The sequence below is a fragment of the Chelonus insularis genome, unplaced genomic scaffold (genome assembly GCF_013357705.1).
Source record: "Chelonus insularis isolate UGA/USDA-ARS -01 unplaced genomic scaffold, ASM1335770v1 contig_131_pilon, whole genome shotgun sequence".
NCBI lineage: Eukaryota > Metazoa > Arthropoda > Insecta > Hymenoptera > Braconidae > Chelonus > Chelonus insularis.
The window spans coordinates 1,983,648-2,011,282 of NW_023276372.1; the positions used below are offsets into that span (position 1 = coordinate 1,983,648).

Sequence of the window (27,635 nt, forward strand, 5' to 3'; positions counted from 1 at the left end):
GTTTAATTAATCAATTTATAAAAAAAATTTATTTTTCAAATAATTAAAGCTATGTTTCTTTTATTAGCTCGAGGAAGTACGATGGAGTTGGAGAATATACAAGACCGATACATGAGCTGTTTAAGGAGTTTTGTTGAACATAGTGCACCACAACAACCTGGTCGTTTTCATGAGCTCCTTTTACGATTGCCCGAAGTAAGTAAATTTTTTATCTATGCTACTGCATGTCTAATTGGAGCTTGTTTACACGCCTAGAGAAGTAAACGACCAGACAGCTACTGTCTATGTTGACTAATTAAAGGAATAATGATTGAATTAATGATGTGCTGAGGCAGGAAAATTACTGAATACATAAATTGATCTTTACATATTTGCTTTTGAGTAATTTGTCACCATTAAGTCATTTCTCAGGAAAAAAAAATTAATTATCAGTAAATTGAGAAGTCTAAAGTAACTGCTACAATAATGCTTTCAAAGCAATTCATCATTTCTAAGAATTAAATTAATTTTTCAATATGTTGATGACTAAACATTATTTTAATTAATTTTCAGGTGCAATCAGCGGCAACACTACTTCTTGAGAGTAAAATGTTTTACGTTCCTTTCTTATTGAATTCAGCAATTCAAAGATAGTAAATAGAAGAAATAGATATGTTGGAAAAATCTATTCGTAATCGAATAGAATTAAACAAAGAAACGTATAAAGTGACCCTTAAATGGAGGGTAAAGACTTTGTGTATATACATATATATATATATATATAAATATATATAAAAATATATCTATAAATATTATAAATATTAAAGAAAAACAATATAAATACAAGAATCCGTTCGTTAAAGTTTTTCTAACGAAGAAAAAACAGTACGAATAACAAATAAATAGAAACAAATGAGGAACAAACTTAAAGAGAGTAAAGAGTAAAATGCAGGGATCTAAGGACGAAACTGAAATAATTAAAAATGTTAGACGAATCATTGGATAAAAAGTTATAAAAAATAAATTGTAAAAAAAAAAAAATTGAAAATAACAAAGGCAAACTAAACAATCGAAAAAAATGATGAACTGAACTTTTATATCGAGACTAAAAGACTATATTTCTGTATTCAGTCGCGCAACTATGTCATTGTGTGTTCACATTGCATAATCCAATCGATATAACAATAAGCAAAGACTCTCATACGCCCAACGCAGGTCACTGCTTTGCCGCAACAATTAATCGACCGGCTAACCGACGTGATCAACATCACGCTTAATATACTTCTCCTTTAATCAATTACTCTTGAATAATTAAATAAATCAACAAAAGATTTATTTATAATTGTTATTGTTATTATGAAACAAAAAAGTGAAAAGTGAACTCTGCATTTCGACCAATTTTTTGATGCTTAAATCAATTTTTTATTTCATCTTATAATTTTGAATGATTTTTTAGAGTGATAATATAATTATGATAAACAAAATTATTTTATAATCATGACTGAACAAAAGAAAATATTTTAATACTTTTAAAATCGCATACAATCGATTGCAAGGCATTTTTAATTTTAAATTAAAATTGAGATGTAATTTAAAACTATTTTGTGTAACTGGAACAAAAAAAAAATTGTCATTTATAACAAATATAAATGGAGATAAAAAAATTTTTGTAAATGCATATAGAGCCTTAAAAAATTAGATTATTATCATAAATTCGATTTTCTAAAGACTGCACGTCGGTACGTGAAAGTACTCATATAAAAAGAAAATATTTAATTATTTCCGAAGTGTGTACACACACTCGGCCTCCTCCGATTGGCTCAATAAATTAAGGTATGAGATATATAAAAAAATATTATAAAAAAAAAAAAATTAATAATAAAAATACAAAGTTCAAAGTACCAGTGGCTCATGCTAGTTAATGTTATTCACGTTTCGGAAAACTGCTTCTCATATATAATATACATGCGCTATTCAAACAAATTATTTTCATTTCAAATTTGTAAATTCGTTTTATCTTGCCTCTATAGAGATTATTGAAAATGTAAATGATTCTGTTTTTATTATTGTATGCTGACGACTGTGTAAAACCAAAAAAATTATCTAAAATTACAATCAATTCAAAAAAAGAGAAATATCAATCTGTTAATTAATAAAGAAAAATTTGTCGATTATTCTTATTATTAAATTGATTAATGAGTGTTATATAAAAATTATTACAGCGTTATTCAACAAAAAAATATTTTAAGAATTAGACAATAAATTGTAATCAGCAGTTTGTTGACTTTCTATGTTGATAAAAATTGGAAACTATTAAATTAAATGACAAATTTAATTACAAGTTTTAATTAAAATTCCAATTGGAAAACATAGACCAAATTAACTGAAAATTAGTAAATAAAATTTTATTGTAATAAAATATAAAATAAATAAAAATTATCAATGAATTAAATGTTGATTACACAGTTAAATTTCATTGAAAAGTATTATAAATTATAAATTGTTTACAAAATATTGATGATAAAACAATTTAAATAAATTAATTAAATATAAAAATTAGTATCAAAGTCAAATTAATTAATAATTTTTAAGTGTGAAAATATAAAAAATTGTACAAAAAATCAATGATAACACAGTTGGGAGCATACTTTGATAAATAATCGTCACGAACTATACACAATCTTTGGGCCTATTCGCCTAGAGGATACTTGTCCATACTATAAGACTTAATTACTGGATGGATAAACTTTATGCCGTTAAAAAATGTACATTTGAATAAATTACAAGAATACGGTAAGGGCTACTGTATTACCCGATATCGTCGTACTAACGTGTTCAATCGGACGGTCGATGGGGTGTAACTGTCTATTAATAGCAAATATCATTCATTATTAATTATCAATATGATGTAAAAAAAAAAACCATAAAACATTGTCTTTCTGCATATATTTTTTTATTTTCATTTACTCTTCAATTTGTTAATATGTTTTCGTTTACATAAACTGCCATGCACGCTTAATATTCCAGATAATCGCGATGTCAATAATTAATTAATTGATAATTATTATTAATAATTTGTAAATATAGATAAAAAAATTAACAATTTATTATTGTTGATTTTTTAGAATATTAATTTAAGTAATTTTAATTTCTTGAATTGGTCTAAACGTTTTAAATGTATTTTTTGATTATGTAAATACGTAAAATTATTAATTAATTAATTATAATAATAAATAAAATAATAGCCGTGGGTCAATAATAATCAATTATTGGAATTCAATAAGAGCAAAAAACCACATTGGGCTGTCTTTTGTGTATATTAGAAATATGTACAAAGATGTCTGGGAGTACAGCAGCCTTTCACGAGGAAGGCTAAAGCGTTGGATCAGCAAGACTTAGGGCATTATACTACCGAGAGTATTATTATGCCCACTTTTAATATTTAAGTAAGAGTGAGAGTCCACGAGAAAAGTATGTCTCTCGTTTATGGGTTTAACTTTGTACATATTGTACGAAAAAATTTCATATTTAATAAATAATAATAACTCCTAATCATCACTTTCATAATAATAATAATAATATTAATAACAATAACTATATATTAAAATTACTAGTCTTGTTTTTAAATATTTTTGTAAATACATTCTAATCTCAATATTCGATTTCATTTATATAAAAAGTTTATTTTCGTTATTTAATCATTATTAGATTTGGTTTATGATTCATTATAAAGTAAATGAACATTATTTTATTGTAAAAGCTAATAAAATTGATAATAATTATAGCTAAAGATTTTTTATTAGAAAGTTTTATAGAAAAAAGGAATAATTTTTGAAAAAATTATTAAAGTTAACCCAGAAACGATAGACACAAACAGATATGATGCCGTAATGTTGGCATAATTAATTGTCAATGCGTGAGTCAAAGTTACCAATATTTACCTACGTTTAGAAAGTATACTTTTATTATTCGTTTATCTTAAACTATTCCTTTTGTAAAATGAGATTGTGCACTTACCTAGGAAGATATTATCTGCTCTGTTCGGCGAAACCAAGGAATACAAATATTGAATGGTTAATTAAAATAATATCAACATTACTTTAAAAAGTTTACATAATTATTTGCAAAAATTATTTTACACATTAATTTTATTCCAAAACAGGAAAAGTCCCGATTAATAAAAACAGTATTAAATAATAATTCAAATAAACCAAGTAAATATTCATGGGTAAATAGTATAATTCGTTCATAAAATTATGTAATGATGAATCATAATAATATGTTACTCATCGAAAATTCCACGAATATTAGTTGATAAGCTATTAATATTTTATATAAAATAAAAAAGACATAAATATCGATTGTATGACTGATTAACCAAACAGAGCAGACACATTCTGACTTAACGGTGTGTGAAAACCCCCTGTATTTTTATGGAATAAATAAGATATTTTAAAAAAAGTAAATCTGAAGTCTGGTTGGAGATGCCTTTTAATAGGGATTATAAATGTAGATAATATATTATACATAATGAACATAAATACACTATATTATTATATTGATAGTAAGGAAGTAAATAGAATTATTATTATATATATGATGAAAAATAATATTATTACAGAAATAAACAAACTGATTAAAAATAATATTCTGAGTTCTATGTTATTTGTATTTTAATTATTTATTAAATTATAAAAAAAACAATTTACGTATTAAAAAAAATTGTAATTATTATAAAATTAGATAAGCAATACCCAGAATAGACCGTTGCTTTATCATATTAAATTATTATTTCTACATCAAAATTATTTGATATCATGAGCATGAAAAGTCCTACTAATAATAGAATTTGTTTTTGATTTATCAAGTAAATTTTTTTATCTCTGCTAAGGTTAATCATAAAGCTATAATATTTCTGGTAATTAGCAGTAGTAAACACTGTTGAATCAAGTGGAACCTTTTGTTATTAAACATGAAATGTCAATTTGAGAAAAAAGTTATTGCAAGTCTCTGATTATTAATGAGTTATTTATAACATTTATTAATTTCGATAATTCGAAAAAATTATTTGGTAATAATTATATTAACATTACACGTAATTTCTTATCAAACTGCGCCATAAAACTTTTTCGTTATAACAGATAACACATGTATTTCTCTTATTTGTCTACGTTAATCCTGAAATCTATTTTTTATGATCGTCGAACACATTTGTGACATTATTAAAAAAAACTAGAAGGGTACATATTGATTCATATTTTTAATGATAATTAGATGAGTCAATAGTATATAAGCGACGTGTAGAATATTTGAGCTGTAGTCAATTTTTTATCGCCTACAAAATAATTAAATATTGTAAGAGATTGGAAGTAAGTTGCAAAATACTTGAAATGTATTCAAAACTATCCTATTTGTTTCTAATTGGGTTAATCAGCCAGGTATGTGAATATCACTAAATACAGAAGTATCATAAATGATATTGAAATATCAAAAGAAAAAAAAAGGAGAAATAATACGAGAAAAAAATACAAATTTCAGAGTATTGCTGCACCAAATTTAATCGATGAATTCACTGTTGATGAAGCAACAGAAAATTTTTATTTTAAAAGCATGGTATTATATTTATTTAATTTATCAAATAACACATATACCTTTTTTTATATTCTAATAGTATTGAAAAAATCATTTTTCAGCGGTCATACGTACAAGAATGTCTACATCGAGATAATTCAAGCAGTTTTAATCTAGAGTTGTTAGAAAATCAGGTATGTATATAATGAAAAAATTATTAAATTAGTTTTTTTTTAAGACAAGCTAAATAATTGGAAAAAAAACACATTCGAAATCCACTTATTAATATACATTTAATTTTTAACCAGATTAATGAGTCCTCTAACATTGAAAACATCTTATCATTGGACGAGATTGCAGAACTAGTAGAAATCGTATTTGACAATGTACGTATAAATCTTAATACCAATTTATAAATTTTTTTAAATATTTATAAATTCTATTCACTAAAAATTTTCTTCATTAGCTTATGAATGGATTGGACAAAGATAACTTTTCGGAGATAGTTGAACAGGCCAGTGAAGATGTAATTTTGTATTTTCTTTTCTACTATGTTAATGCCACTGACAATTACAACTGACAATGTAATTCTATTTTTTAGCTTAATTGGGTTGTTAAGTCAGGAAGAGAAACAGATCTAAACGACATCGTAAAAATAGTAGCTAAATCAAGTAAAAAGGTAATGAACGAATAACAAAATTTTTGTTTTTTAATTTTTTAGCTCTTATTAATATTTTTTTATTCATCTTATTAGTTCATGGAAGTTGTTATGACTCGTGATGAGGATTTTAAAGAAATACACTCTTTAAACTACGAGGTAATTAAATTATTAGTTAGACATATAATTATTAATCATAAATTAAATTGTAATAAATGATCAAGGAAACCTCGACGAATGAAATAAAACAATTTGTATATTTATGTATACTTTTTACAGTTTATAAAAGCAGTTGTACTAAATCAATATCCAGAATTGTTCAGATATTTCCTATATTTCTTGCAGCATATTATAGATGAGGTAAGAAATTCGAGCTGATTTCTTTTCATTAATTGTTTGGATGTTACATATATTAAAAATTCGTTCTAAAACAGGTCGATCACTATCAAGAATCAAATGACTTTGATGAAGCAGCCAAAGCTCTCAAATCAACGATTGAACAAACTAGAAATGAAGTAAGAACTGGAAAAATACGGTTTTTACTATGTATTTAAAAATTAAGTAAAATAAATATTGCAATTTTTTCTTTGTATAGATCATCAATTCACCAAATGTATATAATGATCAAGTATTCAAATCAATGGCGACATCAATCAATAGATTGGCTAATGAGGTAAATTAGTAACTTTAGCATACTTCAAACACACGGTTAGTTTCAAGATCAAGGCTCTACGTCCTACAATAATACAATAATTGATTGCAAATTGCTTGTTGAGTTTGAATGGACTAGTAGCCTGGACATTTATCGAAAACACTATTTGTTGTCTAAAAAATACTCAATGAAATCGTTTGAATTCTAGATTTCATTTCTTTTCAATATGGACCTGTCTGATGATAACAAATTCAGCGCTACACGATGCTTGGCAGAAGATGCAGTGGAGGCGGTAATATGCTTATTTTCAAAATTACATTATCAAATATTATATATATATATATGTATTTCATAATATTCAAATTATTTTAGATGTTCATGCAAGCATTCATGATTCAATTCCGCTCAGCAATCGACTCATAAGATGATTTTACGACAAAGTATGTCTACGAGATAATGAAATGTAAAAAAACTAATGGAATGATGGAAAAATTTTTAAAAATAAATCTGGTTAAAAATAAAAATAATGTTTGATTAAAAATATTATCAAATAATAAAATTTACTTGAATGCGTGATAACTTGTTTTTTAAAATAAGATCTCAATTTACCTCAGTATCTTCTCAAGATATTTTCCTTTTTCAATTTTAACATCAATAGTTTGTTTGAACAACTGTAGAATTAGAATTAGCTTGATTATTTTATAATGATCTTAATGAAACATAAAGTTAATAAAAAAATTCGTTTACAATTTTTAACGATTAAAAAAAAACCGTTTCAACTTTTCAAAAGGTTTGGACATCTAGGGACTTTACTGCGTCGATAACACTAGATTTAGTCGATAAAAATATCGTTTGGTAATATATCGAATCGAAACGTGGGAATTAATCGAATTACATACGGAGTGAATACAAGATTTCGAGATATATGGTCATGTCTTTTTTGTGTAAAAAAAATTATTCCATCATATTCTAATCACAATATGTATTATTATTCACAATGATAAAGTACATTTGACGTTAAAGTGTCCAACTTGTTTAATTAATCAAATTAAAAATAAAGGCCATGTCCTTTTTTGTATTTTATTAATTTTTATCTGGGTGTATTATTTTCTTATATTCCTGTAAAAGTTAACTGCGTTGATTAATATTATTGTCCATTCCAATATGACTTCGAATGCTGATGTCTATGATGATTTATATTTGTAAGTAATAAATAAGTAGTTTTTTAAATCATTAAAACATTTTTTTATAATTATATCACTGTGCTCACAAACATTGTTTTAGTTAATTTGAGTTTATTTTTATTTATTCTACTGTTTTTCGAGTTGTTAATATTTTTCAATATACAGTTTTAAAATCAAATAATTTATACTCTAAATAATAATATAACCTTTTTATTTAATATTTTATAGATATACTACAGCTGAAAAATTTTATGTTGAGGCAGTGAATGCCAAAGTACTGTTAGTAGTCGATAGATTAAATCAGCAAATATTTATTCAAGGTATGATAACAGATAAAAAAAAACATTTATTGTAAATAAATAATTTACAGAAATTATTGTATATTTTATTTTGATTTTTAGTAGGCACAGCAAGTCAAATTCCACAAGCTGCAAGTCGACGAAAAATATGGGGTATTATTGGGACAATTCGACTACTAGCATGTCGATATTTTATTGTAATCACAGAAGCAGAAAAAATTGGTACAATAGCAAATCAACAAATATTCAAGATTGTTTCAACGGACATTATTCCGTATTCAAAATCAGATCTTCATTTAACTGAGAAGCAGATTGAAAATAACACGACATACTTGGAGATGATCAAGTCAGTTTTAAGTACTCCATACTTCTATTTCAGTTATACTTATGATCTCAGCCATACTATGCAAAGATTACACAATACACCTCCAGAATTTCTTCAGGTTTGTTGACTAAATATTTTGATTAAAAACAATTATTCATCATAAAATATTTACACAGATGCCATTACATGACCGAGCTGATCCTCGATTTATATGGAACGCACATCTGTTACAAGACTTAGCATCTAGGCCAGAATATTCCAAGTTTTGTTTACCAATCATTCATGGATGTATCCTTTAAAAATTATTCATTTTAATTCAATTAAGTTAAGTAACCAAGTTACTCAAGTGCATAATGAAATTTCTTAACCACATATCATTAGTTATTTCTCTCAATACTGTTGTTGCTAATGGTATATCATTCAACTGGGGTATTGTATCTCGCCGAAGCATTCACCGTGCAGGAACACGGTTATTTTCACGTGGAATTGATGCTAATGGTAATGTTTCTAATTATGTCGAAACTGAACAATTGATAGAAGTTAATGGTGACCGAAGTTCTTTTGTTCAAACGAGAGGATCAATTCCCTTATTCTGGCATCAAGAGCCTAATCTCAAATATAAACCCAAACCACAATTACTGTTGCATGAAAATCATCAAATCGCTTGTTCTAGACACTTGGATGCGCAAATTTTTCACTATGGAAAACAAATATTAGTAAATTTAGTAAGACAAGTTTATTTATAAATATTTTTTTAATAATAAAATAAAATGTTTATATTAAATACTTTTTATTTCTTTAGATTGATCACAGGAATGCTGAAGGTATCTTGGAACAAGAATTCCGTTCTGCTATATCAAAAATAGGAAATCCTGATGTACGTTATGAGGCGTTTGATTTTCATGCAGAATGTCGACACATGCGTTGGGACAGATTAAATATTTTAATGGATCGTTTAGCTCATGATCAAGAACAAATGGGTTACTTTTTATTATCAAAAGACGGGGCTTTAATTTCTGCTCAAGATGGTGTGTTCAGAACGAATTGTATCGATTGTTTAGACCGTACAAATGTTGTGCAGAGTATGTTGGCTAAAAGAGCACTTACAGATGCTTTAGGAAAACTTGGTATTCTTCGTAACCTTGAGGATCATCCGTCTTTTGAAAAATTATTCAAAGAAGTATGCAAATAAATTTATTAAAAATTAACGCTCAATATTTAATAATTCACCAATTTTTTTTGAACGTCAGGTTTGGGCAGATAATGCTGATACTATCAGCATTCAATATTCAGGGACTGGTGCTTTAAAAACAGATTTCACTCGTACTGGTAAACGTACACAGCTAGGAGCCATTAGAGATGGAATTAACAGTGTAACTAGATACTACAAAAATAATTTTGCCGATGGTTTTCGTCAGGTAAAAAATTCTCAGAGAAATAATAAACACGAATTTCAAAAAAAAAAAAACTTACACGCTCAACAAAAAAAGATACATTATCAGTTTCTAATTTTATTTTATTTCAGGACTCTATTAATTTATTCTTAGGACGTTATGTTGTACAAGAGGAAGAGTGTATGCAATTGAAGTGTCCACTAGAATATGAAAGAAATTGGAGATATGCAACATTCCCATTAGTGCTTTTAATCGCATCATCTATGCTGGTTGCTCATGTAGTCCTTCCGACAACATATTCAACAGAAGTTTTACTCTACATGCTTTTTTGGGGTGCAATGGTCGCTGGTACATTTGCAACTATTATTCATCATGGAAAACAATATGTTGATAAGCCAAAACTATTGTAGTCGTACTGAAAATATTTTTATTAATACTAATTATTTTATAAATTAATACTCAAGAAAATATTGAGGAACTTGGTATAGATTTGGTGGGCCAATATTAATTGCACGAATTTCGATAATGTTAATATTATATGATTTGTTTTAATATGAAAAATTTTAATTGTACATTAGTAAATATTTGAATTGTGTATGTATATCTTTTAGAGAGAAATTATGATTGGATCTATTAAAACTATTTAACGAAAACTGTGTTATTAATTATGTACTCATTAGTAACAAAAGGTTTTTTAGTTATCTGTATTTGACTTATTTTTTAATTATAAAATTGTTGGTAAATTTTATCAATTTTATCTAATTTTCGAAACTATTTTTCGTCGGCAGAGTCGACTTTTCCGGAATTACCCGAAGTCGATTCTTTCTCCGGTCTAACTATAGCTGTAGTATAGTATACAAATAAACAATTTCTGTGATGAATAAAATAAATTTTAAACGAAATAGTTGCTCAAAAATATTTAATTTTTTTTTTCAATTATCTATAATAACTAAAGCGAGATTGCAATATTAAATCTTGGTTATATGGAATCTCGAAAGCATTAAAAAATCTAAAAGAAATTTTGTTCTCAGTTCAACAATATACGCCGTAAAGGAGAAGAGTATTTGAAAGCGGCATCGTTACCTTAACCTCTAATTAAATATGGTAAGTTTTGAAATTTAATATTGTTGATCAATGGGACAAGTTTGACATTTGTATTTTTCTGCCATATTTTTTTATTAATTTTCATTAAAAAATTTGTAATTAGGACGTTCAAAGGCATTCAGTTCATACATTGGTCTTTCGTTCGCTGAAACGAACGCATGATACTTTTCTTACAAATCAAGGAATGCTGCCTCCAGTTGATCCCGAATTGTAAGTTAATTTGAAATTTTCTTAACATTGATTTTGTTTATTGATTGATCTATAATAATCATCATATTTTGCCAGAGAAAAATTAAAGAAAAATATAAAAGCAAAAGATTCATACGGTCCGATAATTGAACGAGTAAAAACTAACGAACGTGAGAAAGTTAAAAATCACAACGAAAATACAGATCCACCTCCACCGGGCGGTAAGCATATAATTCGATTATTATGTATCCAGAATACAATATGAGAGATATTCATTCTGTATAATTTTTACTTTATATTTTGTAGATGAATCGTTTACTAATGTACCAAGTGATGCAGTGGTGCCCCATACCAATGTCTCTACAAGTACACTTTCTACAGCACTTGCAACAACTACCAATAACACAGTAGCATTAGCACCAAAAAAAGCTCCATCGATGATAAAACCCAAATGGCATCCGCCTTGGAAATTGTACCGTGTGGTTAGTGGTCATTTAGGATGGGTGAGATGTTGTGCTGTAGAACCTGGTAACGAATGGTTTGCCACTGGCTCGGCCGATAGAGTAATTAAGGTAAAAACAAATATTCAATAATTTGAAATGACATTTTTTCGAATACTAGATTGTCTTATAATGAATATACAATTACAGATTTGGGACCTAGCTCTTGGAAAATTAAAAGTGTCTTTAACTGGACATATCAGCAGTGTTAGAGCTCTAGCCTTCTCTCATAGGCACCCATACCTTTTCTCTTGTGGAGAAGATAGACAAGTAAAATGTTGGGATCTCGAGTATAATAAAGTTATAAGACATTACCATGGGCACTTGTCAGCTGTCTATTCGATGGCATTACACCCTACGATTGATGTATTGACTACAGCTGGAAGAGATGCTACTGCTCGAGTTTGGGATATGCGAACAAAAGCTAATGTTCATACTCTTGTTGGACATACAAACACTGTTGCAAGTGTTATTAGCCAGTCAAGTGAACCTCAAGTAAGTAAAATCATTAACTTGGATAAAAGTGCTCCAAAAAGATTGGATTACCAATTTTTGAATTAATTGTTTGGTTTCAGATTATTACAGGAAGTCACGACTGTACTATAAGATTATGGGATCTTGCAGCAGGCAAATCTAGAGCAACATTAACCAATCACAAAAAAAGTGTGAGAGCACTTTGTTTTCATCCTTCAGTGTAAGAAATTATTGTAATATAAAATTGTATGAATATTTAGTAAATTTTTCTAGCTGTTATAATTAATCTAATTGTTACAGATACATGTTTGCTTCCGCTTCTCCAGATAATATTAAAGAATGGAAATGTCCAGATGGTAAATTTGTACAAAATTTGTCTGGTCACAATGCTATTGTAAATTGTTTAGCAATTAATTCAGAAGGAGTATTAGTTTCGGGTGCAGACAATGGTACAATGCATCTTTGGGACTTTAGAACCGGGTAAATAATTTTAAACAATTGGATTCAGAGAATTTCAATTTTTCGAATTATAAACAACTAAAAAAATTAATAATTAAAATTGTAATTAACGTCAATTACAGTTATAATTTCCAACGTCTTCAAGCTCCGGTACAGCCGGGATCAATGGACAGTGAAGCCGGTATCTTCAGTATTACATTTGACATGACCGGAAGTCGGATGATTACGACAGAAGCTGATAAAACTATAAAAATGTACAAAGAAGATACAGAAGCGGTAAGTATAAATATTATTCAAGCTTACTTTCATGATTATGATTTTCTAAATAATCTAGTTCATTATTATTTTTTATAGACTGAAGAAACTCACCCAATTAATTGGAGACCAGACATTATCAAACGAAGAAAATATTAAAAACTGCATTGTGAAGTGTATATTATTATAATTGTACAAAATTTTTAATATAAATTGCTATAAAAACAAAGAGTAAGCATTTATTGATCAATTTTCATTATATTTCTTCATCTAAATCATAATTTTCTTCCGGAAAGTCCCCTTTTTTGACATGACTTGGTTTTACAAATCCACCATATTTTGGAGGGCATTCAAAGTATCTTTTCCCATTAACTCTAAAGGAATAAATGTATTATAATTATAAAGATTATTATAAAAAATCTATCATAAAGTATAAAATACTTACGACCCATCATTTTTGCCAAGAGGCTCATCATATTTAACTCCAACCCATAATCCATCTTTAAAATCTGTTTTACCTTTTAAGAATAAAATTAATTGTAATGATTGAGAACTTACCATTACTATTTTAAAATTGGTCATTAAACATTATTGTTCATTATTTTCATACATAAATAAAATTTTTTTACCAATATACATAATGGTAGCTCGTCGCGTTGGTTGTGAAGGTACACGAACTTCACATCTATCCCCAGGATTAAAACTCTTTACCATCTCTTCTTCCATTTCACGTTCCTGTTTTCGTTCTTCTTCTTTTTTCTTCATTTCTTCTTCATTATACTTTCCTAATTTATTCTTTTCCAAAAATGCTTTCACAGTGTCTGATCTTTTAGAATATTCTTCTTCGGATATGGTGAATTTTTCAACATTTGACAGATCATCTGTGCGTAAAAAATTATCAATGACCTGTAAAAATAAACAAATGTTTATATTAAACGTAGTAAGATTGAGAAATACTTGAATAAAAAACCGTCTTACATGAACCGTCATTCCATCATCAATAGGATAAGATCCTAAAAGCCGAGATCCTTCATTTGGACAGCATACAAGTTTATTATTCTTATCATAGACCTCCAACTTCATTGTAGCAGGATTTCCTCCTGTTACTAATTCCAATTTACCCTGGAAAAAAGTAAACATGGTTAGAATTTTTTCGCTGAAACAGCATCTTTGTTTAGGCTTAATAAATTTGAGTAATAATTTTTATTTACTTTAAATTCATCAATAGTAATTCCTTTTTGATATCTTCTTTCAACACATGACGTTTGTTGAGCAGAAGTCGTAATATTAACGTTCACAAAGTCTGAAGTGACAATATTGAGCGAAGTCATTTTTAATAAATAATGATTATTTACTCGATCAACAAATGAATATTGCAATTATATTATGAATAAAATAATTTGAGGCCGAAACCATTTGTTTAGAAGCTCTAAAAAATGTCATTCGGTTGGTGCTGCTCCCTACGGATTACTCCAAAAACGAATTATTGTTTAACCATAACCAATATGACGTACAATACGTGTTAGCCGTTAAATCTAAGCTTTTGTATAAATGCATACATCAACATAAATTAATAATAATTATTGTATTAAAAATTTGTTCATAGTGAGTAGTAGAATTATAAAAATTTGTTAACCAATATATTAAAAACAATGTCTAGACAAAATCAAAAGAAATTTAAATGGAATTTAGACTTTTCCCACAAGTAAGTGTAATTAATAATTGTCAATGACCTAGTAGTTTATAAGTGAATATTTTTATAGAATTTAATTTATTTGTTTTAGAGTTAAACAAGATAGAAATACTGAAATAGCTAGTCCTCCAGGATATACCCCTAATATAGGGCTTTCTCACAGTATTGAACATCTGAGAGAGAACGATTCTAATCATTTAATTATCAAAAAGTCATGGGATCTAGCGCTTGGACCTATGAAACAAGTACCAATGAATTTATTTATTATGTTTATGGCTGGAAATTCTATATCAATTTTTCCAATTATGATGGTCGGGATGTTAATTATTAGGCCAGTGAAAGCTTTGTTTACATTACAACAAAGTAAGTATTTTATTATTTAAATATTAATTTATCACATAAGTTACTCATTATTTGTCATAAAGTATTGATTTATCAATTAAAAAGTTTTCTGAAAAACGTACTCGATTGAGTAAAAATATTAGAAGGCAGCTATAAACTTATAGACATAAGAATAAACTTTTTCTAATCGTTTGACATAATAAAGGTGAAGCTATGAAGCTCTATAAAAGTTAACGTTCAATAAATTTACTCTAGATATATTTCACCTAGTACCATTAAGAATAATCTGTGCTAAATACGCAAAACCTTTTATAAATGAATGTGACTCAACAGATCTTTTAAAGTTGATGAAGTAGTTGATAATATAAAGTCGTATTGATTAATTTCTTTTTCTTTCAGCATTCAAAGTAATAGAAGGAACTCATGCCTATGCTCAAAAGTTTGTATTTTTCTTGGGACAAATAGTCAACATAGCTCTAGCACTTTATAAATGTCAATCAATGGGTCTACTGCCAACACATGCGTCAGATTGGCTGGCTTTTGTTGAGCCACCAGCAAGACTTGAATATTCGGGAGGAGGTTTTGTTTATGATTAATTATCAATGTTTCATCACTTTTTTTAATCTATTAAATCTTTACGTAAATAAATTTAATTACCATTGAAACCAACAGATTTATATTTATCATATCACAATGTTTTGAGGCAAGATTATATTTCCAGAAGAAAATGAAAAATACAAAGAATCAATTAATAGTTATAGCAGTATTTACAGTTATTTTTAAATTACATTGTGTTGCTATAATTAATCTATTTTTTCTTATGATCATCAGCGAATTCCTTTAACCTCTCTATAATTTTAGAGGGTTCATCTACTCTGGGAATCTGCAACAATGAATAAGTAATCATGTCATGCATTTATTTACATAAAATTAAAAATTAAATATCTTTTTGGTACCTCATAGTTTTGACAGAGATATATTCCAGTGTAAACACCTGTCCCAAAGGTTAACTAAAAAATTCTCTTAACTATAGTTATTGTAAAAATATCGATGATCAAATATTTATTGTCAATTGTTTCACTTACCAGGAATTTAATCATTTTTATAACAAAAAAGGATATTTATGTAGCGAAACCAAGCTCAAAAAATCAGAAATTGAATAGATCAAAAATAATTGAATTTTATCGATTTTATATACATTAAAATTAAACTAAATTATAATTTTGTGTGCATCATGATAATAGCGATCGGCAGATAAAAGAAGTGTCAGAAATATTTATTCGCCAAAAACATTCAAACGTAAAGACTCATTTTCATGAACAGCGAAACTCTAAAGCTTTTGTTCTATGAGTGTCCTTCGAAAGAGATTATAATGTTTTAATGTCAATTATGTATAAATTTTATTTATAAAATTCATTTTTTAGTGTAATTAATATTATTTAATCGCATTAAGTAATCAAAATAAATTAAAGCATCTTCAAAATATGTAATTTTGAATAAAGAATATCTCTGTAAACATCTAAAGGCTTGTATCCATGAAAAATGTACAGTGCCATATATTACTATTGAAGAGAACTCCAAATCAATATTCTTTGTATTCATCTTTTAATGCGTAGTTAATTTATCGCTGCTTTTTTTTAGTAAGCTATAAAACTCTACGCATTTCTTCATTTTTGCATTCACTTCAAAGCAATATATAAGTCACTGTAATTACCGAGAGGTCATGAATCGATTCTTTCCAGAAAAATATCAGTCTTTCAACAGCCATATTCCCAACCTCCCGGTGAGTATTTTTCCGTACAATTTTCTGTAAAGTTTCATTGGTCTTATCGTTTACATCATTCTACCGAAATCTAACCTTTACATGTTTGAAAATAGAATTAACTTTTAATTAGAAATATACTTATTAGATTTGCTTGTATTTGTTCATGATTTTTTAATGTTTAGTAATAATTTAGCATGTTACAATATTGAATGTGACGGGTGTAATTAATAGTGTATACTGTTTTACGACTACAGGTATGTGTACCCATCCATAAATTTCCTCTCATATCATAAAAAATATCACTGACAACCACTAAATTATTTTGAACAAATTTTTAATTTTCGCTATATATTATAGCACTAACATACATTTACAATATTCATAACCTCTAATTTATATGATTTTCAGCATTAAAAATTTCTTTAAATAATTATAATTAATAATTAATAATCAGAATTCTTTAATTACTGCCATTATATCATTTTATCAGCTTTAGTTTTTGGAAACAACAATTATAAATTTCATGAGAAAACAATCTCGTTTACAAAATCTTTATCATTAGAACAATCAAAATTATTTCAATGAAAAGTTACAACATAGTTACAATAATCTATTCAGCGCTTTTATTCGAAAAAATAGTTGTTCATCAGAGTGTGTTAACGATCCGTTGATGATCAACAACTTTATTCAAACCAAAGAGATGTTAACACTCTTTGTACTTTTCAAATTAAATATATATATGTATATGTATATAATATTCAATTCATAATAAACTCGACTGATTATATTCAAAATAAAACCAGCTACATAGTAAGCTGAAAAATATAACTGGCATTAATTTCTTTCTTCTGTGGTGATTCTATTTAAATTCAATTCATCTGTTTGATTGTAATCCCTGTGCATTACAGTTTTAAAACAAATATACAGATGCCATACATTCTGGTACGTGGTAATCTTGCGTCCTACAGCCACAAATATCCTTGGAGAGTGCTCGTTTCTGGTTTGAAAGGTATCATTCGTATTCCTTCTTATTGTATAGTTGACGTTTTTTATTTCACCAAACTGTAGTGCATTTTCGAATAAATTATGTATGCATTTAATTTCAAATCATTTTTGCCACCTTCATTGATTGAAGAAATATCAAAAGCTTTGAAAATAATTTAAATGTTATATTATTCATTAATACTAATTTCACCACAATACTGTTGCCTGAGAGTATAATAATTTGATTGTAAGAAGATAATAAATAGTAATTAATGAGAATTGAGGGGTGACAATTGATGATAAATATTTAACAAAAACTTTTTTCTATTTCAGCTTCAGATATTGAACAATTAAGTCGTTTTGCTTCTGGAGGATATTGTGATCAAGCGACAATCGTTTACTTACAACATCCTTGTGTAATATTATCCGCCCTAGAAGTCCTAGGATACAAAGTTGTCGCATCTTCTAGTACGAGTGTAAAACAAGATTACAATGAGTATATGTGGACAATGAGAAAAGATTTTTCTGAACCTGAACCAGAACCGATTGTTAAAACAGGTATGTCCAGTAATGCTACCTCATAAAAATTAATGTTGTTACCTAATCATAGAAACGAAATAAAAATTTTTGATTTCAAATAATTACTTAGATATTTACTGCCATACATATGCTATTTCATTATTGCACTTGTTTATTGCAATATGTAAAATAAATTAATGCCTTCAAACCATTGGTTTATTACAAATACAGAAAGATACGCTTTATATTATTCAAATATCAAATTTTGGAATGATTATAGATAATTAATCGATCTTTGTAGTTACTAATAATCATTTTAAAGAGTACGGGTCGTGATATTTTATTATAGTAACTGGCGCAGATTAATCAAAGTGAGGGCATTGACATAACCAAGACGTATCATCTCATCATTTTCATCAGACTTCAGCTATAATGGTCAAAAAACGGGGAGTTGTTTGGTCTTACTATGATAAGAAAGTAGAAGGTTCAACTGTAATAGCGTTTTGTAAATTTTGTCATCGATCTTACATACAAAATGCTACAAGAATGGAAAAACATTTAGCCCGTTGTGAAAAGGCAGCTCCAGATGTTAAACAATTATTTTTACGAGTTTCGACCAGTAAAAGGGTAAACCGAGCTCGACTTTTAGGAGCTAAAATAGGAGGAGATTGGATTAATAAAAATGGAGAAATAACTCTTGATATTTCCAATCTCACGGAAGCTGATATTGAAGATATTAATGAGTGGAATAGGCAAAAAGAAGAAATGGCTAATAATGAAGATGTGCCAGTACAAAGTTTAGATTTACTTGAAGAAGATGATGACCCTGCTGGTTGGTCAGGACAACAGGAAAGTTCACCTTCAAAATTACAACGAAAAAATACTGAATCAATGAAAACACATCGAGAGTGGATAAAAGAAGATGATCTTGAGACTGTGACCGTTGATAATTATGGTATAATTTTTTTTCTTTATCAAATTATTATGAAATACTTTGTAAACTATGATAGCCACACACTCTAGGAAACAATTTAATCATAATGATTAATTTGTTCTCAGTAATTGAAGCAGTTTTATTACAATATTGGATTTCGATGTTATAATTTTCTGAGAAACTTACAAAGTCTTTCGTAATACTAATTATTCAGTTTTTTATCAATAATAATAATTGACCATAGTTATTTGATTTATTTCTAGAAACTACTGAAGAAGAGCCACAGCTACAGAATGTAAATGTTGAACAAGGAAGAGTATCAGTAAATCCGCTTTTACAAAGTGTACAAACAATACCAGCTTCTCCACATTCACCTTTACAAACTAAAATTCTACAGGAACAGCTTTTAGAACGACGAGCTTTTAGAAAAATCGCAGAACTAGAGTTACGCAGAAAAACTCTAGAGTTTGAACGATTCCAATGGGAATATGAACATGAAAAAGCTCGTGCTGAGAAACAATGGGCTCATGAACTTCGCATGATGCAACTCAAAGAAGAACGTGAACGTGTAATTGTGCAAAGAGATATGGAAATTGCGGAATAAGATCGTTTTAACAATACTATATAATGTTATTAATAATTTATTACATTTTTATCAATTATATAATTTCATGTTTTTATTCTCCATCGAAATATGTTACGAAAAAATATTAAATACATAATCAATTCATCTGCCAATTGAATTATTGTAAACACAAATAAAGCGTTTCTTTCTCACTTTTTTGAATAATATCTCATATTCATGAATATTAATATTCGAAAATAATATTGCCTACATTTATAACAATGTACATAAATATTTTGTAGAAATAGTATAATAACATAAAATGAATAAAAAACGAGCCGACTTCATGAGTTACAGATTTTAAAACAAATGCTTATAATAATTTTTATTTTGTTTAATTACATAATAGTAACCAATATTATTTATTATTGTATGTTGATTTTAGCTCTGAAAGATCACGAAGTGTAATTATTTATAAGCAACTAACTGAAAAATGTGCGATATCAAAGCCACAGAAAATATTGGTTCTGTACTCGATGGTGAAATCTATTATTATGTTGCTGTAAGAGGTTCGCCTTTTGCCTCGGAATGTGCAGTTTTTGGATTAACGGAAAGCGAAACAGTTGCTCTATGTAAACGCTTTAATAGTTCTGGATTGGATGTTATAAATGGCGCCATGATCAAAGGTGTTTATTAATAATTATAATTGGTTTATATCTCATTATCATTGGTAAAAAGAAATACACCGATCATTAATCAAAAACTTAAAAATCACCATTTTATGGAAATACACCTCTTCTGATTGCAGGACCACCGTTAGCTGTAATCAATGCTCTAGCTGAGCTGGGCTATCGAATTGTTTCAAGCACTGGAGAGGCTGAAATACTTTGGACTCTTCAAAGAGAACTTTAAATCTGTCATGGTCTAATGTACCTTAAAAACTCATTAGCACTTCTATGAATGTTGTCGCACGTTTTAATCTATAGTCAATAGTCTTACAATTATCAAGAAATGCAACTGATTACTATACTCTTAAATTTTGTCGTGCAATGAACATTTGAGCATTTTAAATCATTCCAGTAAAATATTTTATTTTTTAATAAGAGTTTAAAATAAAGTTTCGAATACGTCATGTACGAATCTTCAATTAATAGCTACAAAAATCAAAAGATTATTCCAATGAATTATTTTATTGTATTAATATATATATTTTATAAACGAAAATATTTTTATTATATTAAAACTTTTATAAAACCATTTGATTGGGAGTTTATACTGATGTTTTAATAAACGTAGTCAATATTAAAATAAACAGGTACAATTAATGAATATAGAATAAAAAAAAAATTTATGGCAGTAGAAAAAAAAATATTGTTCAAGATGAAAATTTTTCTATAAATTTAAAAAATTTAGTGAGAAAATTTATTATTTGTTTCTTCTTCGAAATGTATTTTATGTATTTGTAATCGATCAATTAAACAAAATATATGAAAGAAAAATTTAGCTTCTAATAATAATTCCACGTTATTTATTGTAAATCTTCTAAACTAATTTTTCTTTACATACTTTGTTTACAGAGTCAGTATAGTATTGATTATATTACTTTCAAGAAATTCCTTACAGTAAATTGATTGAATTATAATTGCTATTATTATCTAAGAAATATATCATATACTATGGCTGAAGATCATCATCATCATGATCATGTATGCGAATCTGATAGTGGAGTTCGTCAAACTATTTCAGAAATGGATTTCGATCGTGGAATTTGGTATGCAGGTAAAATATTTTCATATTAGCTCAATATCGTTGCTTATAAAGTTTCACTTTTGTACTAACATTTATCATTTATTTCAATTCAACAGCTCAAGTAAATGATTGTGAACGTTTGAAATATCTTTTAAGTAAAGGAATTTCAGCATCAGCGACGGATTCTGCTGGCTATACCGCTCTTCATTATGCTGCTCGTAGTGGACATCTAGCAATTTGTAGTTTACTGCTGGAACATGGTGCAGATGTTAATGCAGTAACGAAATCTGGTCGAGCAACTCCTCTTCATCGAGCTGCTATGATGGGTAACATCGAAATGGTTGAATTTTTGCTGAAACATAAAGCTAATTGTAATATTCAAGACTCTGATGGGTACACACCACTCCATCGAGCAGTTTTATCTAATTTCCCAGCTGTTTGGGATATTCTTAAATTCAAAACTGATATCAACATTCGTGATAAACATGGCAAAACTGCCCAAGAATTAGCAGGTTCCAACAAGAATAATTTTCTTCTTGATTAGATAATAAAGAATTCAATTAATTTATTGCTACATTTTTATAATTATTATAGTTACGATTTTGTTCATAGTTTTTCTCAATCTTCTAATAAATAATAACGGGATAAGTTCATCTAAATTTAGAATGAAGTTTATAAAACAATTATCGATAGAACATGTATATAAGTGATAATATTTCTTTACAATCGTCCATTATCATAAAACAAACACTTTTAAATCTATAGTTTTATGAATTAGAAATAATGGTAAATAATTGTATATTTCCTTCAGAAGCTAAAAGAATGATCGATGATTTTCATGAAAAAATCATTTAACAATAAAGCATTTTTATGCATGATAAGTTATCATTGATACGATATCAGTGATGATTCTTGATACTTGTTAAAACGTAAGATCCTTTTATTGAAAACAATTCGACTGCATTATTTACAACATTCTAAATTTCAAAGAAAAGACATCAATTATTTTGAAGCATAGAATTAAAAGTACTTTCTTAATTATGGCTACTACAACTACATATCGATATATAATGTTGGTTGGTGATATTTATTATTTTACACCTTATGGATTGAATGAGCAAGAATTAACTGCAATTTGTGAAGCATTTCCTCACTATCCTGTTCCAGCTAATGGAAAAAAATCAACAGGTATTTTGAAAATTATGCAGAATGACAAATTGAAAGTGGCCTAAAGTAATAATTTATCATTTTGAGATTGAGTTTTTAAAAAAGTTGACAAAACCTGGCTAAGGAATAACTACTACTGTTGAAAATGTTTGATTCAACTGAAACTGATTTCAAATAAAAATGACCATTTCATTGATTTCATATATATCTTTATTATTTGTCTCTCTGCACTCATTTAAAAATTATAAATGATTACTTTAGGTCATTTCTCATTTGTTACCCTATATATTTTTATAAATATTACTTGTACATAAGTAAATCATATTTTTTTTATAAAAAAGTAGCTAATGTTATTCTGAATTACAGGAGCAGTGGTTCAAGCTATTAATGCTTTAGCTAATTTGGGTTACCATATTACTACTACAACTTTTAAGAACAATGCAAATCAGTTGGTTTGGATGTTGGAAAAAACTATTACAAGTCCATAAGTCAAGTCATATCTAAAATTATTTGATGACAGTAGCTATAATATCTTAAAAAAATATGAAAATGTTATTTTTAATAAATTTTATGGAAAAAAAAAGGAAACATTTGAAAGTATAATAATAAATGTATTTCGATTTTATAAATATTCAAATATTTCTCTATTAAATATAAAAATATGATCATTTATATTTCCTACTATTTATACTAACCAGACTATTTATTTATGAGCATACAAAGTGGTGAGTTATTTTCAGGAAAATTTATCTTCGATACCTTATCTTTTTTATTGATAATTGTATGATATTTCTTTTGTAAGAATCAAATTGTTTCAATATTGAATTTAAACTGGATAAACAATTTGTTACGTTTAACATTTACAGCTGAAACGAATTTTTTCCTACTAACTTTATAAAGTATTCAAAAGTTTGAATGAGAAGAATGATAGCTGTATAATTTTATTATTAAGTTTCTATAATGTCTACTAATTCAAGATATCATTACTTAATGTTGGAAGGAAATAAAGCTTATTTTATTCCTAATAGAGTAAATAAGGAAGAAAAATAAACACTTGAAAAAGAATTTGTACCTTATCAAATTACTCCAAGAAAAAGAATCCCAGGTATGTTTGCATTATATTAGGTCCCCAAGAAGATAAGTAATAAATTAATTGGAAGCAATCATTAATTATGTATTATACATTATGTTAAAAATATTAACCAACAAAATAAGACATTAAAAAAATTTAATTTTAGATGAAGCATTATCAGCGATAAATGCTCTAGCTGACTTGGGTTATCAACTTATTTCTTCTAGTTTTAATCACAATACATCTAATGTGTCTTGGATATTACAAATACAGGTTTAACAGGTGTTATTAGATAAAAAAATGTTGTAATATCCTATACGACGTTATTATTGTTTGTCAAATGAATATTTTGTTATTTCATCATGTAATATTTACAGAGTAAACTTTACACAGAGAAAAAATTCTAGAAACAGGTGAAAATAATTAATTTAAATAAGATAAAGTCAGAATAATTGCCACCCTTAAAAATAAAAATTAATAAAAATCTTTTATTTTCTATTAACCGAAGAAAAGGTTAAACATTACTGTCTTTTTCATTGAATCTAAGCAATTGTTGTATAGTGCTGGTGCAATTAAAAATAGGGTTGCATCCCTCAGAAGATATCAAATGAAACGTACGATTTGAGACCGGTAAAAATTTATTTTTGTGAAGGAAACTCTGTAATGCAAATACTTTGCTTTCGAATGATGTTTTCGGAATCAGTGTATATTTTTACATAGAAAATGTTCTGTTTTAGATGAGGAAATGAGTTTTGCGATTAAAGTTGCACCAGAACTCAATCATTAGGCGAGTTTTTGTCTTTACTCTATGTGCAATGATTTTTTAATGCACTTTTGAAAAATTACATTTTTTTTTGTATTTTAATGAATAAATAATTGAAAAGTGTTCATAACTTCTATTAAACATTGCCTCGTGTCTTAAGTTTTTTAATTTAATTCACAATATAGTTATAAATAAAAGTATTAATACTAAATTGATAATATTGTAAAAACATTGATATGATAATTTAATTGAAATTTAAATTTCGTAGTAATTGGATTCGTATATTATCGATGACTTTCGGCAAAGTTCGGTTATTTTAAAGATGGTTGCAGCAGTACGCAAGTTGGAATAGCCCCTGCACGTATCTCCCGTGTCGTGATAAACGCAAGCGCCATCTACAGAGTCCTTATGTCTGGCGTGCACTGTTGGTCTGCTCGCGGTTCGTTGCGTTAGTCAGTTTGTTTCGTGTATAGCCACGAAAATTGTTGGCACTTGTATTTGCGCCGGGAGATGGTTAATCATTAAGTCTCATCAGTTGCCACAATAAACTCTTAGTATTTAATGTTGAGAGGAGCAAGTGATCAATTCAATCTAGTGTATAAAAACAAAACATTAAATTTTACTACGATCTCTTCCACATACGAGTGACAATCGCGAGAAATGTAACCGTGTCGTGACGTCACACGGCTAATCAAGTGCACACACGTACACCAACACCGTAACCATCGAGAGACAGTGCGCGCGCGCATACGCATGTATTTTATTCGACAACACGAAGAAAAAGCGAGAAATCGGCTATGAAATAGGCTGTTATGCACGTGTAATCGGAAGTTGATTTGTTCACGGGCACTGGACGACATTGAAGCTTCTTCGGACTCCAGTGATCAACAAAGTGACGAACAAGGGAACAAAAAAGAAGGAAGAAAGAGTGCTAAGTAAGGTTGTGTTGGTTTCGGAGCTGAAAATAACGGAGAAAAAGAAAATAAATCATCATGGGTCCAGTAAAATTTGAAGAATATTTTTTCCTTTTGTGTTGATGTGGAAAGAAGCTATTGAAACAGTTCTTGAGTAAAATATACACGTGCATTGGATATATTAACTACGTCGTCGTCATTTGCTACCGTTGCTGCTGCTGCTGATGCTGATACGAGAGTGAACATCTCGTGGCGCCCCGCGGTGTTTTTCGACGAGAAACTGTCCATAACCTACGCGAACCGGCAAAAAGGAGAGACGTCTGTTTCGCTCGTTGCGAAATGCCATTACAAAAATTTCGTCCATGCAGTTGTGATTGATCCAAAGTGAAAACAATTTTCCTACCTTGAAATAAAAGGTATGCATTTTTATTGTTTATCTATTGTGCTTTTGTGTTATTGAGAATAATAAAATAAAATGGTGGAGGCGAGATTTACGCAATAAAAGAGTTTTATACGCACGTTCAGTATTCATCGACCCACAGAGTGATCCGTTAAAGTAGCTTTTCGACCGACAATCCCTTTGTGTCGGCGGTTTTGTGTGTTATTACCCTTGATTTTAATCTAGCCTATGAAAAAACATGCATCAAAAACTATACAAAATTATCACCTTTCAACTTTTTTCATTCTTTACATATTTTATTTAAATAATAGACAACTATTGCTCAATAATTCATTTTTTTATCATTGCGTAATTATTGTTATTAAAATCAATTAATCACTTTTCCATGCAAACCATTTTATTGTTATTATACACCTAATAACTGTACATCTTTTTTATTAAGAAAATTATTCAATTCTTTTAATTATTAACATTAGAGCTTGTAATGTTTTTCATGAAAAATTTTTTCTTTCATTACTTTAATTATTCACTTCCAAGTAGTTCGAGTAAATCGATCAACACTTAGAATGTTTTAAAAAAATAAAAGAAGAAAAATCCAAGTACACTTATTAAAATGCTATATTTCGCAATTAACATTTTGTAATTATATTTTAAATATGTTTTTCCGTTCAATAAGTAGTAAAAAAGTGATTATCATTAAATTAAATGCAAAAATAACTCCAAAAATTGCACAATGATTATTTTCGGAGCAAAATAAAATATTTTTATTATTATTATCATCATTGATTTGATTATCGAATCACATATGAACTCGATAAATATAACTGTTAATATATCTTAAGTTAAATCTAATGAATGGTTGCAGAGCAAAATACGCATTTTTTAACATACGATGATTATTTTTGTGATTTACGCAAGAGAGTTACAATTTAAACATATAACCAATGTAGTAATTCGTAACAGTAAGCGATAAAGCATATATGCTTGTCACATTGTTACTATGTAACATGTTTCATTGAAATAAGGGACACGTGGACAATGTTTCGGGTTCCTGATGGTTAAATTTTCTTTTATCTAGGTCAAGAATAAAACTCCTGTGGAATGCAAACTACTACAAAGCTAAAACCCTGCACAATAAATTGACCTATTGGTTCTTTTTTGCAGATTCGGATTATCACAGATTAGATAAATTGTATGAAATGCGCTTGTATCACTTATTTAGTCATGAGTTACTTTCTATTGATTAGATATTGAATTATATTCAGCTACAAGCTTTGCATATTTTTCGGAGTAAATGAAAATCTTGAAAGTCAAGTAATTAACGTTAATGTTCTTCGTTCATTTTCTTCACTTAGAAAACTAATCTTAGACATTAGTTCATTCATTAACTTAACTCAAAGACTTGAAACATTAAATAATAAGTTATATCCGATTGGAAGTATTAAATAATTATTCTATTAAAGAGAAATGTATTGGGGTAATAGAGATTACAATCTCTATTGTGATAATTTCATTTATTTTTATTTGAACAAAAAAAGTTATTAATATTTAAAGATTTATAAATATTGTTAATTAAACAATAATCGTATGGTATAACCACAGAATAAAAACATGACAAGAAAAATGTTTTTAAAACGTGTAATTTCATTCAACATGTAAAGTGGTTAGGAAAATATTTTTCGTAATAATTTAAATTTATTTCTATGAAAGAAAATGATGATTTCT

At 27.8% G+C, this 27,635-nt stretch overlaps 10 protein-coding genes and 1 long non-coding RNA gene across 23 annotated transcripts in view; 9 read left to right on the forward strand and 2 right to left on the reverse strand.

The window, feature by feature from the left end:
• Hr4 (Hormone receptor 4) overlaps window positions 1–2,103 on the forward strand; it is a 52,693-nt gene extending 50,590 nt beyond the window's left edge. For all 6 annotated transcript variants that reach the window (XM_035094695.1, XM_035094688.1, XM_035094713.1 and 3 more), the window contains 2 exons: window positions 68–195; window positions 553–2,103. In XM_035094695.1, the coding sequence (XP_034950586.1) occupies window positions 68–195; window positions 553–633 (209 nt within the window). In that variant the 3' untranslated portion in view covers window positions 634–2,103. The remainder of the gene's footprint in view (window positions 1–67; window positions 196–552) is intronic.
• A 3,069-nt stretch (window positions 2,104–5,172) lies between these two features.
• LOC118073873 (uncharacterized) lies at window positions 5,173–7,371 on the forward strand. The gene is made up of 12 exons (XM_035094648.1): window positions 5,173–5,417; window positions 5,518–5,592; window positions 5,673–5,744; window positions 5,859–5,936; window positions 6,017–6,076; window positions 6,152–6,229; window positions 6,305–6,367; window positions 6,488–6,568; window positions 6,643–6,723; window positions 6,804–6,881; window positions 7,069–7,152; window positions 7,233–7,371. Exons 1-12 carry the CDS (start codon window positions 5,370–5,372, stop codon window positions 7,281–7,283), a joined length of 849 nt encoding a protein of 282 aa, XP_034950539.1. The 5' UTR covers window positions 5,173–5,369; the 3' UTR covers window positions 7,284–7,371.
• Window positions 7,372–7,773: 402 nt separating this feature from the next.
• On the forward strand, window positions 7,774–10,715 carry Sac1 (Sac1 phosphatase). Its single transcript, XM_035095190.1, has 8 exons — window positions 7,774–8,062; window positions 8,273–8,364; window positions 8,446–8,786; window positions 8,845–8,956; window positions 9,050–9,393; window positions 9,471–9,848; window positions 9,919–10,086; window positions 10,194–10,715. Exons 1-8 carry the CDS (start codon window positions 8,025–8,027, stop codon window positions 10,470–10,472), a joined length of 1,752 nt encoding a protein of 583 aa, XP_034951081.1. The 5' UTR covers window positions 7,774–8,024; the 3' UTR covers window positions 10,473–10,715.
• Window positions 10,716–10,910: 195 nt separating this feature from the next.
• On the forward strand, window positions 10,911–13,272 carry Tango4 (transport and golgi organization 4). Its single transcript, XM_035095192.1, has 9 exons — window positions 10,911–11,166; window positions 11,270–11,376; window positions 11,452–11,576; window positions 11,662–11,927; window positions 12,006–12,350; window positions 12,431–12,549; window positions 12,630–12,809; window positions 12,911–13,064; window positions 13,143–13,272. The coding sequence occupies exons 1-9, from the start codon at window positions 11,164–11,166 to the stop codon at window positions 13,200–13,202; spliced, it is 1,359 nt and encodes a 452-aa protein (XP_034951083.1). The 5' UTR covers window positions 10,911–11,163; the 3' UTR covers window positions 13,203–13,272.
• LOC118074185 (tubulin-binding cofactor B) lies at window positions 12,833–14,497 on the reverse strand. The gene is made up of 6 exons (XM_035095195.1): window positions 14,255–14,497; window positions 14,022–14,165; window positions 13,673–13,949; window positions 13,489–13,561; window positions 13,158–13,417; window positions 12,833–13,032 (listed from the first exon to the last, which is right to left on the reverse strand). The coding sequence occupies exons 1-5, from the start codon at window positions 14,372–14,374 to the stop codon at window positions 13,300–13,302; spliced, it is 732 nt and encodes a 243-aa protein (XP_034951086.1). The 5' UTR covers window positions 14,375–14,497; the 3' UTR covers window positions 12,833–13,032; window positions 13,158–13,299.
• A 19-nt stretch (window positions 14,498–14,516) lies between these two features.
• EMC4 (ER membrane protein complex subunit 4) lies at window positions 14,517–15,744 on the forward strand. The gene is made up of 3 exons (XM_035095196.1): window positions 14,517–14,748; window positions 14,828–15,099; window positions 15,478–15,744. The coding sequence occupies exons 1-3, from the start codon at window positions 14,696–14,698 to the stop codon at window positions 15,672–15,674; spliced, it is 522 nt and encodes a 173-aa protein (XP_034951087.1). The 5' UTR covers window positions 14,517–14,695; the 3' UTR covers window positions 15,675–15,744.
• A 128-nt stretch (window positions 15,745–15,872) lies between these two features.
• LOC118074187 (uncharacterized) lies at window positions 15,873–16,475 on the reverse strand. The gene is made up of 3 exons (XR_004691185.1): window positions 16,164–16,475; window positions 16,035–16,088; window positions 15,873–15,961 (listed from the first exon to the last, which is right to left on the reverse strand). It is a non-coding gene; the product is annotated as an uncharacterized lncRNA (long non-coding RNA).
• Window positions 16,476–16,506: 31 nt separating this feature from the next.
• On the forward strand, window positions 16,507–20,213 carry LOC118074184 (uncharacterized). Of its 2 annotated transcripts, none has more exons than XM_035095193.1 (4): window positions 16,507–16,861; window positions 18,161–18,385; window positions 18,696–19,301; window positions 19,544–20,213. In XM_035095193.1, the coding sequence occupies exons 3-4, from the start codon at window positions 18,779–18,781 to the stop codon at window positions 19,882–19,884; spliced, it is 864 nt and encodes a 287-aa protein (XP_034951084.1). In that variant the 5' UTR covers window positions 16,507–16,861; window positions 18,161–18,385; window positions 18,696–18,778; the 3' UTR covers window positions 19,885–20,213. The 2 variants fall into 2 exon arrangements, with proteins under 2 accessions (XP_034951084.1, XP_034951085.1); XM_035095194.1 differs by lacking the exon at window positions 16,507–16,861 and adding an exon at window positions 16,887–17,097.
• Window positions 17,771–18,411, forward strand: LOC118072898 (uncharacterized). Its single transcript, XM_035093067.1, has 2 exons — window positions 17,771–17,852; window positions 18,161–18,411. The coding sequence occupies exons 1-2, from the start codon at window positions 17,771–17,773 to the stop codon at window positions 18,409–18,411; spliced, it is 333 nt and encodes a 110-aa protein (XP_034948958.1).
• Window positions 20,214–21,425: 1,212 nt separating the features above from the next.
• Window positions 21,426–23,280, forward strand: LOC118074124 (ankyrin repeat domain-containing protein 39). Its single transcript, XM_035095064.1, has 3 exons — window positions 21,426–21,624; window positions 21,711–22,782; window positions 23,128–23,280. Exons 1-2 carry the CDS (start codon window positions 21,522–21,524, stop codon window positions 22,136–22,138), a joined length of 531 nt encoding a protein of 176 aa, XP_034950955.1. The 5' UTR covers window positions 21,426–21,521; the 3' UTR covers window positions 22,139–22,782; window positions 23,128–23,280.
• A 1,732-nt stretch (window positions 23,281–25,012) lies between these two features.
• Window positions 25,013–27,635, forward strand: part of LOC118074123 (nuclear receptor coactivator 2-like) — a 33,987-nt gene continuing 31,364 nt past the window's right edge. For all 7 annotated transcript variants that reach the window (XM_035095058.1, XM_035095063.1, XM_035095061.1 and 4 more), the window contains exon 1: window positions 25,013–25,926. The gene's annotated coding sequence lies outside the window, so the exon portion shown is untranslated. The remainder of the gene's footprint in view (window positions 25,927–27,635) is intronic.